At 48.8% G+C, this 13447-nt stretch overlaps 2 protein-coding genes across 2 annotated transcripts in view; both read right to left on the reverse strand.

Moving 5' to 3' along the window:
* LOC116832036 (uncharacterized) overlaps window positions 1-13447 on the reverse strand; it is a 524829-nt gene that overhangs the window by 477061 nt on the left and 34321 nt on the right. The gene's annotated exons all lie outside the window — the stretch shown is intronic.
* LOC116827151 (uncharacterized) overlaps window positions 3293-13447 on the reverse strand; it is a 75488-nt gene continuing 65333 nt past the window's right edge. The window contains exons 8-11 of the mRNA XM_075072077.1: window positions 12224-12366; window positions 11268-11382; window positions 9599-9712; window positions 3293-5803 (exon numbers count right to left, since the gene is read on the reverse strand). Of these exons, the coding sequence (XP_074928178.1) occupies window positions 4698-5803; window positions 9599-9712; window positions 11268-11382; window positions 12224-12366 (1478 nt within the window). The 3' untranslated portion in view covers window positions 3293-4697. The remainder of the gene's footprint in view (window positions 5804-9598; window positions 9713-11267; window positions 11383-12223; window positions 12367-13447) is intronic.

A 13447-nucleotide genomic window follows, 5' to 3' on the forward strand; every position in this document is an offset into this window, starting at 1 on the left:
AGCTCCCCACAGGAGGGATCCTTTTCTTTTTCCTGAAAAGTAGGAATGAACCAGAGACCTTGCAGGACTCTGGGCAGTCCTTGGGGTCAGGAGCCCATCATCTCTGGGGCTCTTTTATTAGGGGAACCCCCGAGACAATCTCAGATTCCCACAGAATCTCCCCTCCTCGGGACTCATGGAATCTCCTCATTTCCATCCTCACCTGCTACCTTCAAGGAGTGGGAAGGGGCAGCCATGCTATGCAGACACCTCCTTAAAAAGCCTCCCCTAGACAGGACACCTGGCCAGTAACATCTGCAGAGGGCAGGTAACCTTGCTGTGCCACTCTAGGGTCTCTGCCTGCTTTTATGACTCCTATCGCTGTAATATCTAAGCACCGCACACACATTAATGGATTTATGCACACAACCCCTGGCCAGGCTTATTTTCCCCCATTTTGGAAAACTGAGGCACAGAGGGGTTGGTTTTGGGTTGGGGAAGAGCTCTGTACCTTAGCAGCTCCTATTGAAAGGTGTGTAGAGAGCTTTAGAGACTCTGTCATCATTTGTACAGCACCAGTGCAGTTCCCTGAAATTAGGCCTAAGGCAGGTTATCACACTCAGGACAATGTCACTTCACCTGGGGTGAAGTGTCTTGGGTGAGTTGCTACCATTGCCCCCAATGACTTCCCCATGTGAGAGTCTGGAGATCATCCTGGTGATATAGATACCACATTCAAGTCAAATAAATCTGCACTAAGAACTTGCCTGTAAATGGAGAGAGACTCCTCACCACCTTTGCAAGCTGCAGACTAGGAACAGAGAACACAGGGAACCTCACCTAAACATCACCATCTGAGAGTCCTCAAACATTTATGAACACAAACCAAACCTTAATTTAATGACAGCTAAGGACACATCCCACCACCCAAAAAAGTAACCACATGGGAATGAGGAGGAAAGTCTGTATTCTGCCACTTCCCCATCCCCTACAGTGCTGTCAGTAACTTGCACCCCTGTGCAAAACTGTAATGGCAGTCTCATGTCAGCAGATCGGCACACAGTCTTGGACTGAACTGAAAAAAGTGTGTGGTGGTGGGGCAGGTCTATCATAATGTGGGAGCAGCGGCTTTCATAGGACAGTACTGAAAGTGCACCCATCAGCAATTCATCTTGGTTTAACTTTCATTGTGTTTTTCAGCCAGGTCTGACTCCTTGCAACTCCTCCATTGTGACTGTCACATATCCTACACACGTAACATTATTCTATTTTAACATCTCAGAGGCTACCATTAAGGTTTCACATAAGTTCACAAGTTGGATGAAGCTGGGGTACATTTGGCTGCTTAGTATGTCTTGGAGACTGAAGTGGATGCCTTGTGGAGTGTCTCTTCATGCCCAACACCTGCACACACGCCATCTCTACACCTAGGTGATTCTCTGAGTGCTGCCTCCCAGCCTCCCATTGCAGAGTCCCAGGCAAATCCAGCTGCAGTTTAGAGCTGGGGTACCTGTAGAATATGAGCTGTATGGTGCCCATGTCTGGGGATTTCAATAATCCACTTAGTGCCCAAGGCAGACAGCAAAAGAAAGCAGCAAGCCTGGGACATGCAGTCTCAATAGGGAAGCATAAATTTCAGTCTCTTCTGAATAATGCCAATACTCAGCTCTTAAATACATCTTCCAACATGCTTTAGAAAGGAGGTGAGAGTCATCTCCATTTTATAGATGGGGACATGACTTGCCATAAGTCACCCAGCAGCCCTACAGCAGAGCCAAGACTAGAACCCTTGCTTCCTAAGTCCTAGTCCAGCATGCTACACAATAGGCCCCATTGTTCTGAGAAGACAATAGCTGTCAACTGGCATTGCTTGTATACAGCAGCTGAGTAATAATAATCCCATTGAGAGGCTATATAAACACTTTCCATCCACTGCTCTAACAGCTCTTTACACAGGTGGCTAGGGGTTCACAGATGGGGAAAATGAAGCCCAGGACTCATAAGCAAGTCAGTCAGTACCAAGGCAGGCCTTGCACTCAAAGCTTTTGCCACTTCATTCAGGGATGTCACAACTACTGTAAAGTGCTCGGGCATGCTTTGCTCTCCATCTCTGACAAATTACATCACTGCAAGGCAGAGACTTCATTATTAATTATTAATTATTAATTATTATTATTATTATACAGCTTTTTACAGCTGTTAAAGTCAGAAGGATCCTACTGACCATCTAATCTGAACTCCTACATAACACAAGCCATAGAACCTCACCCAATGATTCCTGCATCCGGCACAGTCACTTTTTGGTTGATTTTAGTTTTCCCCTGCATGAAAGCAAGAGCCCATTTAACAGAGAACCACTGACTTTAACAAAATTCAAGAAATTAAATAAATAATATCAAAGAACATTTTGAAACACTCTACAAAAGGCAAGAACCATGCCCTAAAAGAGCTAACGAGCTGAACAGATGATGAACAGAGACAGGATGAAGCTTGAGATCTGCTGAAAAGCTAGTGTGATCTACCAACGGCATTTAGCACCTGTTGTGTGAGTCCCACTATTTAAAACATCTTATTAACCCTGACCCTTGGCTCCACTGTTTCCTCTAAGCTGTGCGCATGCACACACAGATCCTAAACACTGCGCACACGGCGAAACACCACACGCACAAAAATTTGCACAGAAGCACAAAAATGTGCACAGAAGAATTTTTTTGCGCACAGTCTGTCAAAAATTAGAGATAACGTTGCTTGGCTCCTATGTTCAGTGCAACTCAGAAGGGAGGTGAAAAGGTGGATTTAAGCAATCTTTTATGTTTCCCCTATCCTAGGAGCACTTGACCCCAGACTCAGGTTACACCAGCCTGACTTGTATGGGTTGCCAATGCCCCCAAAGGGTCAGTACAGCAGCCAGAGGCTGGCAGAGTATAGTGTAGCCATGTCTCTGCACCACCCACAGAGAGGGTAGGCAGTATAGGAGTTGCTACTCTGCGTCCAAACCAGCCAATGCTGTGTTAGGTTGGCTTTAGGGCATCTTTGTGCTGGCAGAGTTGACACCAATTTTCCTCAAACCAGGGGAAAACTTGCTCCAATCGTGTGCTCTGGAGTTGATGGCCCCTTTGGGAAAAGTGTTTTAATGAGAGACTTGAGGGATGACTCAGAGATACATGGAAATTGTGAGCTGCAGGGTGTCCAGACCTCAAACATTGGGCAATGCGCCACGCACAACATGCACCCAGAGGCCAATGCTGCAGGGTGCTCAGTCACCTGGCTGCAGTCCCTCTGGGTTCCCAATAAACACACAGAGACACACACATACAGTAACCAAAGCTTCTTTACTAGGGCAGGCAGAAAATGGAAAGAGTGTAGACAGCTCCGATACAGAGCTCCTACAGAAATCACCTGGTCACATCCTCAACTAGTGTAAATCAACCACGCTCCATTGGTGTCAAAGCTACACTGATTTACACCCACTGAGGTTCTGGCCCAGCATGTTTGAATAAGTATGTGGGCAGATTGTGTAATTACAGTGTTTCTTCTTGCCCATGTGGACAGGCAAATAAACAAGTTAGAGGCCCATACTCTAGCCTAGGCATGTTTCAGGCTTCAAGTTGGGCTTGTTAACAGGGTTTTGATGCCCGCCACCTGCAAGGAAAAACTGTGTTGTAGACACCAGGCCCCAACTACACAACATTTATCACTCAGGTCCCAGTTACAGTACAGATTCCCCTCACCTGACTTTAACATGGTCATAAGGTGTCTAGTTATGTCCTTGTACACAATCTGAAGCCTGAGCTTTTAACCCATTTAGGGAAGATTGGATAAGGTTCCATTTTCACTACAACCTGTGTCTGTGTTGTTGCTGGCTCACCTGGATTAGGGATGTTACTGTGGGGCTAAGACAAAATGTGATTCCCAGCTGCGTTTAGACATGGGGCCCTGTGAGTTAGTTACAGACAGGAAACAAGAGGAATTCTTCACTGGGCCATTCAGTCAGATCCTGAGCATTACTTGCCCCTTGAGTCTCCATGGATACATGAGAAGTGTCCCTTCAAATACATGCCAGCACACAGGAGATCAGCCTGATGTCTGGTTTGGCTTTGCCTCTGGGTCAGCTAGCCACCTCTCCTCCTGTAGTTCCGCAGGCCCCCAACCAGCTGGCACCTCCTGGAGACTTGCTGAGACACAACACACTCATGCCCAGATCTCCCTGGCTCTGGGGGTGTTTCACTGACTGGACAGCTCAGATTAACAGCTTTTTCCTTTACCTCTGTACATTCTCTCAGGGACTCTCCTGGGTCCTCTTCAATCCAGTGACTGGACAGAGGGGAAAGAGAGAGAGAGGAAGATGAGGAGACCACCAGGGAAAGAGGAAAATAAGGGCCAGTCTTTTCTAATTGTTAATATGTGCATTACCGAGACAGCCTATCTGAGATTGGAGCCCCATCACGCCCAATGCCATACTGACACCTGGTGAGATCTAGCCTCTGCCTGAATCAGCTCAAACACCATAGTCCTTCTCCAGGCAGCTCCGTTCAGTGACAGACTGGACAAGGTCACTGAATGAATAACAAGAGACCAAACACCCAGGCTTTCTGAGGGCCCTTTCCAACACCCAGCACCTCAAAGGATCCACAGCTGCCTGATCTGGTTCCCAGATCTATCTTCAGGCCTCATGTAAGCAGCAGCTAAGCCCCAGAAGGGAAATTGGCAGCTGGTGTCTAACACAGGTGGATCCTCTGATGTCTACTCAGAGCAGAGCTCACAGTGAAGCTTTTCCCACAGTCGGTGCATTTGTAGGGTTTCTCTCCGGTGTGGGTCCTCAGATGATTGATGAGGGATGAGCTCTGCTTGAAGCTCTTCCCGCAGTCAGGGCATTTGTAGGGCTTCTCTCCGGTGTGGATCCTCTGGTGCTTGATAAGGGATGAGCTCTCAAAGAAGTTTTTCCCACATTCAGTGCATTTGTAGGGCATCTCTCCAGTGTGGCTCCTCTGGTGCCTGATAAGGGCCGAGCTCTCGAAGAAGGTTTTACCACACTCAGTGCATTTGTAGGGTTTCTCTCCTGTGTGGGTTCTCTGGTGTCTAATGAAGGAGGAGCAGTAACTGAAGCTTTTCCCACACTCGGTGCAATTGTAGGGGCCCTCTCCCATGTGGGCTCTCTGATGCGTGTTAAGGTTCGAGCTCCGATTGAAGCTCTTCCCACAGTCGAGGCATTTATAGGGTCTCTCTCCTGTGTGGATTCTCTGGTGAACAATAAGGTCTGAGCTCCAGCTGAAGCTTTTTCCACATTTTGTACACTTGTAGGGCTTCTCTCCCACGTGCAGCCGCTGATGTTTCACCAGGTGTGAGCTTTGGCTGAAGCTTTTCCCACACTCAGTGCATTTATAGGGCTTATCTCCCGTGTGGATCCTCTGATGTGCATTACGATTTGAGCTTCGTGTGAAACTTTTCCCACAGTCGAGGCATTTGTAAGGTTTCTCCCCCGTGTGCAGTCTCTGATGGATTAGCAGCTCTGACCTCCAAGAAAAGGTTTTCTCACACTCAGTGCACGTTTTCTGGGTTCCTGACTTCTCTGTTCTCCAGTTGATGCTGATGTTGTTGAATTCTTTAAAATCTTCTCCTTGGTGAGTGGATATCCCTAGTCTCTCATCTGGGTGGTTTTCTTGCTGCCTCTCCAGTCCACACTGACTCTCACAGGCTTCTCCAAGTTCAGGGCTCTGGAAAATGTTCTCTTCAGTGCTTCCCAGCAACATCATGTCCAATTCCACCATCTCAGGGCCTTCCTGCTCCAGATTCTCCACCTCATGCTCACTCCCCATCCCATCATCTGCTGAGTCAGAGAGAGAATCCAGACAGGAGTCACTCCCTGTACCCAGGGAAAAGGGAATCATTGAAATGGGAATGGGGAGGTGGGTACAACAGAAGGGCTAAATGCTGACGGTGAGCTCCACCAAGGTACTTAGGTGCCTAAACCCCAGGTCCTAGTTCTGGCTTCACTGCAATTCACAAACTGCCTGCTGAACCCTGCAGTCACCTAACCTCACTCGACACTGAAGGTTTTTTAAAATTAAAGTTCCCTGGGTGCCTATGTTCTTGCCTTTGGCCATGTGCACAGCTGCCTCATTCTAGGCATCTGGATGGTCATCTCCCACCGAAGCCCCAGAGTGACCAGTGAACCAGGGGAAGACAGGTGTTCAGCCACCTACATGAATGTGGCACCCAATCCAGTAGATGGCCCCCAAGATCGGATCCTATGCAAAATCCCAGCCAGCAGAGGAGGTGGCGATAATACCTACTTTATAGCTTTTAGCTCAATGATTAGAGCACTCAGCTGGGATATGGGAGACTCCAGTTCAATTCCCCTCACCTCCTCACCTGAAGAGGAGAAAGGATTTGAACAGGGGGTCTCCCACCTTTCAGAAGGGTTCTCCAGTCACTCAGCTCTGGGATATTCTGATTGGCAGTGGCAGGAGGTGCTCTTTCCATCTCTCCCATTGGAGCTGCTGCACTCTGGATAAATGATGAAAGTTACGGCAGCAAGGGCACTGGACCCAGAGTCTCACAGGTGGATACCTGGGGAGGAATAGCTCAGTGGTTTGAGCATTGGCCTACTAAACCCAGGGTTGTAAGTTCAATCCTTGAGGGGCCATTTATGGCAAAAAAAAAACAAAAAACTCTCTCTGAAGATTGGTTCCCCCTTTGAGCAGGGGCTTGGACTAGATGATATCCTGAGGTCCCTTCCAACCCTGATATTCTATGCTCTGACCACAGACTCAGTCTCATGTTTGTGTGTGCTCTCATCCTCTTGCTCCCTCCCCAACAACTGTTTTAAGTATTTATCCATAGTGGAATAGTCATTGGGCCACAGAGAAAGAGAAAGAATTACTCTATAGTCCAGTGGTTAGGGCACTGAGATGTGAGACCCAGGCTCCAACCATTCTTCAGCCAGCTTCACCATGAGATGGTGGGAGCCCCACCTCCAACTATCCCACAGCTCAGTGGTTAACACACCCTCCTGAGACATGGGAGATCCCTATGCAAATCCTTTTGCCCTCTCTAGCAGAGGGGAAACTGAACCTCCATCTTCCACATCCCAGGGGAGTGCTCTAACTCTAAAGGTGGAGGTTTTGGGTAAAGTGAGATAAGCACCTACCTCATTGCCCCAAGAAACAGCTTAGGCTTCTGAGCCACTGACTCCAGGAGAGGGGTTCCCATTGGTGCATCACTAGGCACCTCCCAGCAGCCTGGACTCTATCTCTGAGAGAGGAGTAGGGCTTAGCACACACCCTTCTGGTTGGCATCTTCCATTGGTGAGCTCAGCTGAGGTGCCAGCATTTGTGGATCTCAATTTTAGGCACCTATCTCAAACCATTCACTGCACAGGGAAACTCAGCACCTAACTCAGGCTTTGTGATACAAAAGGAGCGCTTAAAGATGATAAAGTCATTGCAAAGAAACTAAATGGATTCTTTGCTTCAGTCTCCCTAATGGATGTTAGGGAGATTTCCAAACCTGAGCAGGCTTTTGTGGGTGACAAATCTGAGGAACTGTCACAGATTGAAGTGTCACTAGAGGAGGTTTTGGAATTAATTGATAAACTCAACAATAACAAGTCATCGGGACCAGATGGCATTCACTAAAGAGTTCTGAAAGAACTCAAATGTGAAGTTGCAGAACTATTAACTAAGATTTGTAACCTGTCTTTTAAATCGGCTTCGGTACCCAATGACTGGAAGTTAGCTAATCTAACGCCAATATTTAAAAAGGGCTCTAGAGGTGATCCCGGCAATTATAGATCGGTAAGTCTAATGTCGGCACCGGGCAAATTAGTCAAAACAATAGTTAAGAATAAAATTGTAAGACACATAGAAAAACAAATTGTTGAGCAATAGTCAACATGGTTTCTGTAAAGGGAAATCGTGTCTTACTAATCATTAGAGTTCTTTGAAGGGGTCAACAAACATGTGGACAAGGGGGATCCAGTGGACGTAGTATACTTAGATTTCCAGAAAGCCTTTGACAAGGTCCCTCAACAAAGGCTCTTACGTAAATTAACCTGTCATGGATAAAAGGGAGGTCCTTTCATGGACTGAGAACTGGTGAAAGATAGGGAACAAAGGGTAGAAATTAATGGTAAATGCTCAGAATGGAGAGGGGTAACTAGTGGTGTTCCCTAAGGGTCAGTCTTAGGACCAATCCCATTCAATTTATTCATAAATGATCTGGAGAAAGGGGTAAACAGTGAGATGGCAAAGTTTGAGATAAACTGCTCAAGATAGTTAAGACCAAAGCAGACTGTGAAGAACTTCAAAAAGATCTCACAAAACTAAGTGATTGGGCAACAAAATGGCAAATGAAATTTAATGGGGATAAATGTAAAGTAATGCACATTGGAAAAAATACCCAACTATACATACAATATGATGGCGGCTAATTTAGCTACAAGATCAGGAGAAAGATCTTGGAGTCATCGTGGACAGTTCTCTGAAGATGTCCACGCAGTGTGCAGAGGCGGTCAAAAAAGCAAACAGGATTTTAGGAATCATAAAAGGGATAGAGAATAAGACTGAGATATATTATTGCCCTTAAATAAATCCATGGTATGCCCACATCTCAAATACTGTGTACAGATGTTGGTCCCTCACCTCAAAAAAGATATACTGCACTAGAAAAGGTTCAGAAAAGGGCAACTAAAATGATTAGGGTTTGGAGAGGGTCCCATATGAGGAAAGATTAAAGAGGCTAGGACTCTTCAGCTTGGAAAGGAGGAGACTAAGGGGATATGATAGAGTGATATAGAATCATCAGTGATGTGGAGAAAGTGGATAAGGAAAAGTTATTTACTTATTCCCATAATACAAGAACTAGGGGTAACCAAATGAAATTAATAGGCAGCAGGTTTAAAACAAATAAAAGGAAGTTCTTCTTTACGCAGCGCACAGTCAACTTGTGGAACTCCTTACCTGAGGAGGTTGTGAAGGCTAGGACTATAACATCGTTTAAAACTGGATAAATTCAAGGTGGTTAAGTCCATAAATGGCCATTAGCCAGGATGGGTAAGGAACAGTGTCCCTAACCTCTGTTTGTCAGAGGATGGAGATGGATGGCAGGGGAGAGATCACTTGATCATTGCCTATTAGGTTCACTCCCTCTGGGGCACCTGACATTGGCCACTGTCGGTAGACAGATATTGGGCTAGATGGACCTTTGGTCTGACCTGGTACAGCCATTCTTATGTTATGTTCTTATGTGAATCACAATACTGTTCCTGCAATTTACTAGCTGCCTAAAAGTTAGGCCCCGTGATGCCCAGCATTGCAATGCCTAAGTCCCTTCATGGATCCCAACCTGAATCCCTCTAAGCCCTTCCTCAGGGGAGAGACAAGAGGTGACCAATCCTGCCTCCACAATCCATCCGAACATTCAGGAAAGAGAATTATTGCCAGGTATTAGTCAGGCTGGGTGGGAGGCTGTGGGTGACATCCGCTGTGAGGGGATATGACACCTGCTGGGGACAATCCTGACCCCAAGGTAGAACTGGGGAGCTCACGGGGTCTTTGTAGGAATCTTGTTAGTGCCATTTGCAAATGGTTTCTTACTTGGCTTAATACTAACCCCTCACCTGTGGGGGCTACTCTCAGGATCTCCCATTCCTTAGCAGCGTGGGGATCTGGGATACCCAGCTCTTCCACTGTTTCCATCCGAGAGATCACGTTGGGTTTAGGAATCGGAAAGTCTACTCAGGAGAAAGGAAAGAGGAGAGATCAGAGTTTGTCACACACTCATTAAATAGATGCTACTAAAAAGCTCCATAATTTTAATCAAGTCCCTTCTGTTGCTGCTGGTGGTGAACTCAGGTAAACCTGTAACAGAGGAGGAAATGCTCTTGGAGACCCTTTGGGATAGTGAGAGGTCTGGTGAGCTGCTTTCATCCTGAACACTGAATGAGGCAGGATCTTGTGCAAAAAACTCTGTGATCATGCATAAGAGGGCTGAATCTAATCCTGGCATTTCCTAACTTTTGAGTGCTTGATTTTGCAATCTTAATAACATTCTTTTAACGTATTTTTGTATTATACATCCTAGGGGTTTTTTGTAATAAAAAAAAAAATCAAAGAAATTCCATCTTTTGCAACCATACTGGTAATTTTCTGCAGCTGATAACTTTTTGTCAAAACTGGCTGCATTTTCACACAGACGATGAAAAGCATCTCTCCAACCTTATGGCCATCGCCTCCAAGCATGGGAAATTTCCAGGGCTTTGGAGCGGAGCCCAGAGCTGGAGCACAGGGCAACTCTGGAGTAGTGGAGCTGCAGGTTTTTGCCTGGAGCTAGAGCGGAGACGGAGCACATCTCCAAAGCCCTGGAAATTTAAGCCTGAACAGTTAGTTTGTTAATAAGCAACTGAAGATGGAAAGTTATAATAGAAAATGTTAGGCAAATTTAATAGGGCTTGTCTTCCCTCAGACAAAAAGTGTGGTCTTAACTCAAGTTAGGCACCTCAGGTTAACTAACAAGATAAAATGAGTGAAGGTAGGCTGTAGTGTTCACAGGACTTAGTAGCTCAAGGCTGCCATTAAGCTCCCACACAGACTTTAACTCAGGGTAAGAACACACCTTTTTCATAGTGAAGATGCACCCATAGGGGTCACTATCACTCCATCCAAAAGGATGATGAGCCCATATGGAGGCAGTGTGGACCAATGGATTGGACATTAGCCTATGACTATGTACATGACGAGCTCGGGGTGTGATTCCCCTGCTCGTGGACGCATCCTCATGCTAGCGCTCATTGAGCTAGTGCCAGTATGAACAGCAGTGTAGCCACAGTAGCCTAGGTAATGGCAGCGGAGCCATGGATACAGACCCACCAGTTTGTACGTGGCTGGGTTCAGCCATGTTTCTGCTGCTGCTATTGTGGCTACATTGCTACTTATACTCACCCTAGCTCAATGAAAACTAGCAGGAGTATGTGTACACGGGCAGGAGAACCACACTCCTAGCTTGTTGTGTAGACATAGCCTATGATGCAGAAGACCTGAGTTCTATTCCGAGCCCTGCGAATGATGTGGCCTGTTTCTAGGGCAAGTCACTTGCCCTCTAGGTGCTTCTGTCTCCCTTCTCATGCTTTGAGCATCTTTCCAGTCGGACTGTGAGCTCTTCAGAGCAGGGTCTTCCTCTCCCCATGTGCATGCTGGGACCCTGATCTGCTGCTCTGACCACAAATAACTGAAGCTGACTCAAGCACTTCAGACATCTCCCCATTCTTGTGAGAAGTAAGGAAGCCTTACCCAGCAATATCAGGGACTCATAGTTCTCCTGCATGACGTCTCTCTGACCTGGGTCCCGAAGTTCCCACAGCCCCTTGGTGAAATACAGAGCCACCTTCTCGAAGGTCACCAGCCCCTGAAACAGCAAGTATCTCCTGCATTAGAACAATCCCACCCGTTCAGACATAGGAACTGCAAGCTGGCAGCTCCACTCCCTTTGATCAGGAATCAGGCTGTTTTTCTTATTCTAGCAGAGCTCTTTGTCCAGCATTGGACAACTGACTCTATGATGCTTTCCCGTTGTCACATGAGTGAAACCCCCAGTGTCTCCCTGGTGAATGCACACACCTCTTGAAGGAACCTGAACCAATGAATGTCTCCTTGCTGTGCCAGCGACAATTCCACAGTTCTGCTCCCCTATTTCTTCCCCTGTGTGGCCTCCTCCAGACCCTCTGTCCTCTCGTCTTCTGGCCTCCTTGCTCCTGGGAACAGAGGGGACCCCTTTTCAGACTCAGCAGGGCTAAGAGGTGCAGCCAGAAAAGCCCTGGGGATGTTCGAACACGATCCACTCTCCCAGGGCCAGGACTGGTTCCCACGGGCCCTGCACATCAGACAGACAATATCTTCTTTGGATTTTTGATCTGTCTCCTTCATTTTCCACCCCAGCCTCACTGCAAGAACTGGAATAAATCTGCCCCGGGATGCTGCAGTGAATGGAGCTGGGCAGGGCTGGGAGTAGAGGACCTCCCTCCCCACTTATTACTCCTGCTGCCCCTTCCAGTCTCTCCCCCGTCTCCCTCCTGCCCCCTCTCCCCTCCACTCGGTCCCAGGCCCGGCTCGGGAGAGGCGGAGGGCAGCAGCTCTGGGACTCGCAGACCCCCGCCCCCCCGGGAGCAGAGCTGGGGCGAGGAGGGGCCGGTGGTGCAGAGTCACTTTCCTGCCCGGCCCCAGCCCTTCCCCCGGGTCTCTCCCCTCACCTGCAGGCTCCGGCTCAGGGGCTGGTGTCGGCAGCGCCGGGGCTGCCATCCCCCGGAGAAAGTCACCCAGAGCTGGGCACCGAGAGGCACCACGAAGAGTTTCCGGGCCCCCCGGAGCAATGAAGGACCCCACTCCAGGGGCCCTGAAAAACTCTCGTGGGGGCCCTGCGCGGCCGGGGCAAATTGCCCCACTTGCCCCCTCCCCCCGGGTTGCCCTACAGTATGCCATTTTCATGTTCTTACGTTAAACTCTGGCTTAGACATTTTAACGTGAAGTTCACCGAATAGGCAGCTATCCCATTTTCATAACTACAAGCGTCACATTCATCCCCCAGAAGGAGAGTTCCCCTCCCAGGAGTGAACGCAGGGACGTAGGTATAGCTCTTACAAACGTACACACACCAGCCAGCCGCCCCTGTGACACTGATCTGCAGCTGTGTGAGTCGCCCACCGTATTCGGGGGCTGCTCGGGGACGCGGACACCTCCACACTAGAGGGCTCTTGTCACTGGGAAGGGAAGAGAAGCTGCTTATGTCTCTTCTTTCTCTCAGCCTCACGTGGGCTCACCATTTTGGAGGCTGAACTTCCTGGGTCAGAGGCAGCCGCTGCGTGCATCCGGGAGCTTGGGCTGAGCCGCTGCCACTCCCCACGGGGTGAGTCCGTTTCCCTACTGCCTCTCTGTGCCCAGCCTCGGGTGACTTTCTTCCGGGGGGGATGGCAGCCACCGGAGGCCCCGGCGCTCGCCGACACCAGCCCTGACCGGAGCCTCAGGTGAGGGGAGAACCCGCGGGGAGATGCGGCTGGGGCCGGGCCAGGAAGAATGACTCTGCACCACCGGCCCACCGCTCCACTCTGCCCCAGCTCTGCTCCGTGGGGGGGCGGGGGCTCTGCGATCCAGAGCTGTGCCCTCTCCGCCCTCTCCCGAGCCGCCGCCCTTGCGGACCGAGTGAGGGGGAGGAGGGCAGGAGGGAGACGGGCGGAGAGACTGGAAGGGCAGCAAGGAGTAATAAGTTGGCGCGGGGAGGTCCTCTGCTACTCCCAGCCTGCCCAGCTCCATTCACTGCAGCCCATCCCGGGGCATGATTGTATTCCAGTTCTTGCAGTGAGGCTGGGGGTGGAAACATGACGGAAACAAAGCATCAAAAAGTCCAAAGAAGATATTGTCTGTCCTGATGGTGCAGGGCCCGTGGGGAACCAGTCCTGGCCCTGGGAGAGAGGAGACAT

This window comes from Chelonoidis abingdonii, chromosome 13, assembly GCF_003597395.2.
Source record: "Chelonoidis abingdonii isolate Lonesome George chromosome 13, CheloAbing_2.0, whole genome shotgun sequence".
NCBI classification, from domain to species: domain Eukaryota; kingdom Metazoa; phylum Chordata; order Testudines; family Testudinidae; genus Chelonoidis; species Chelonoidis abingdonii.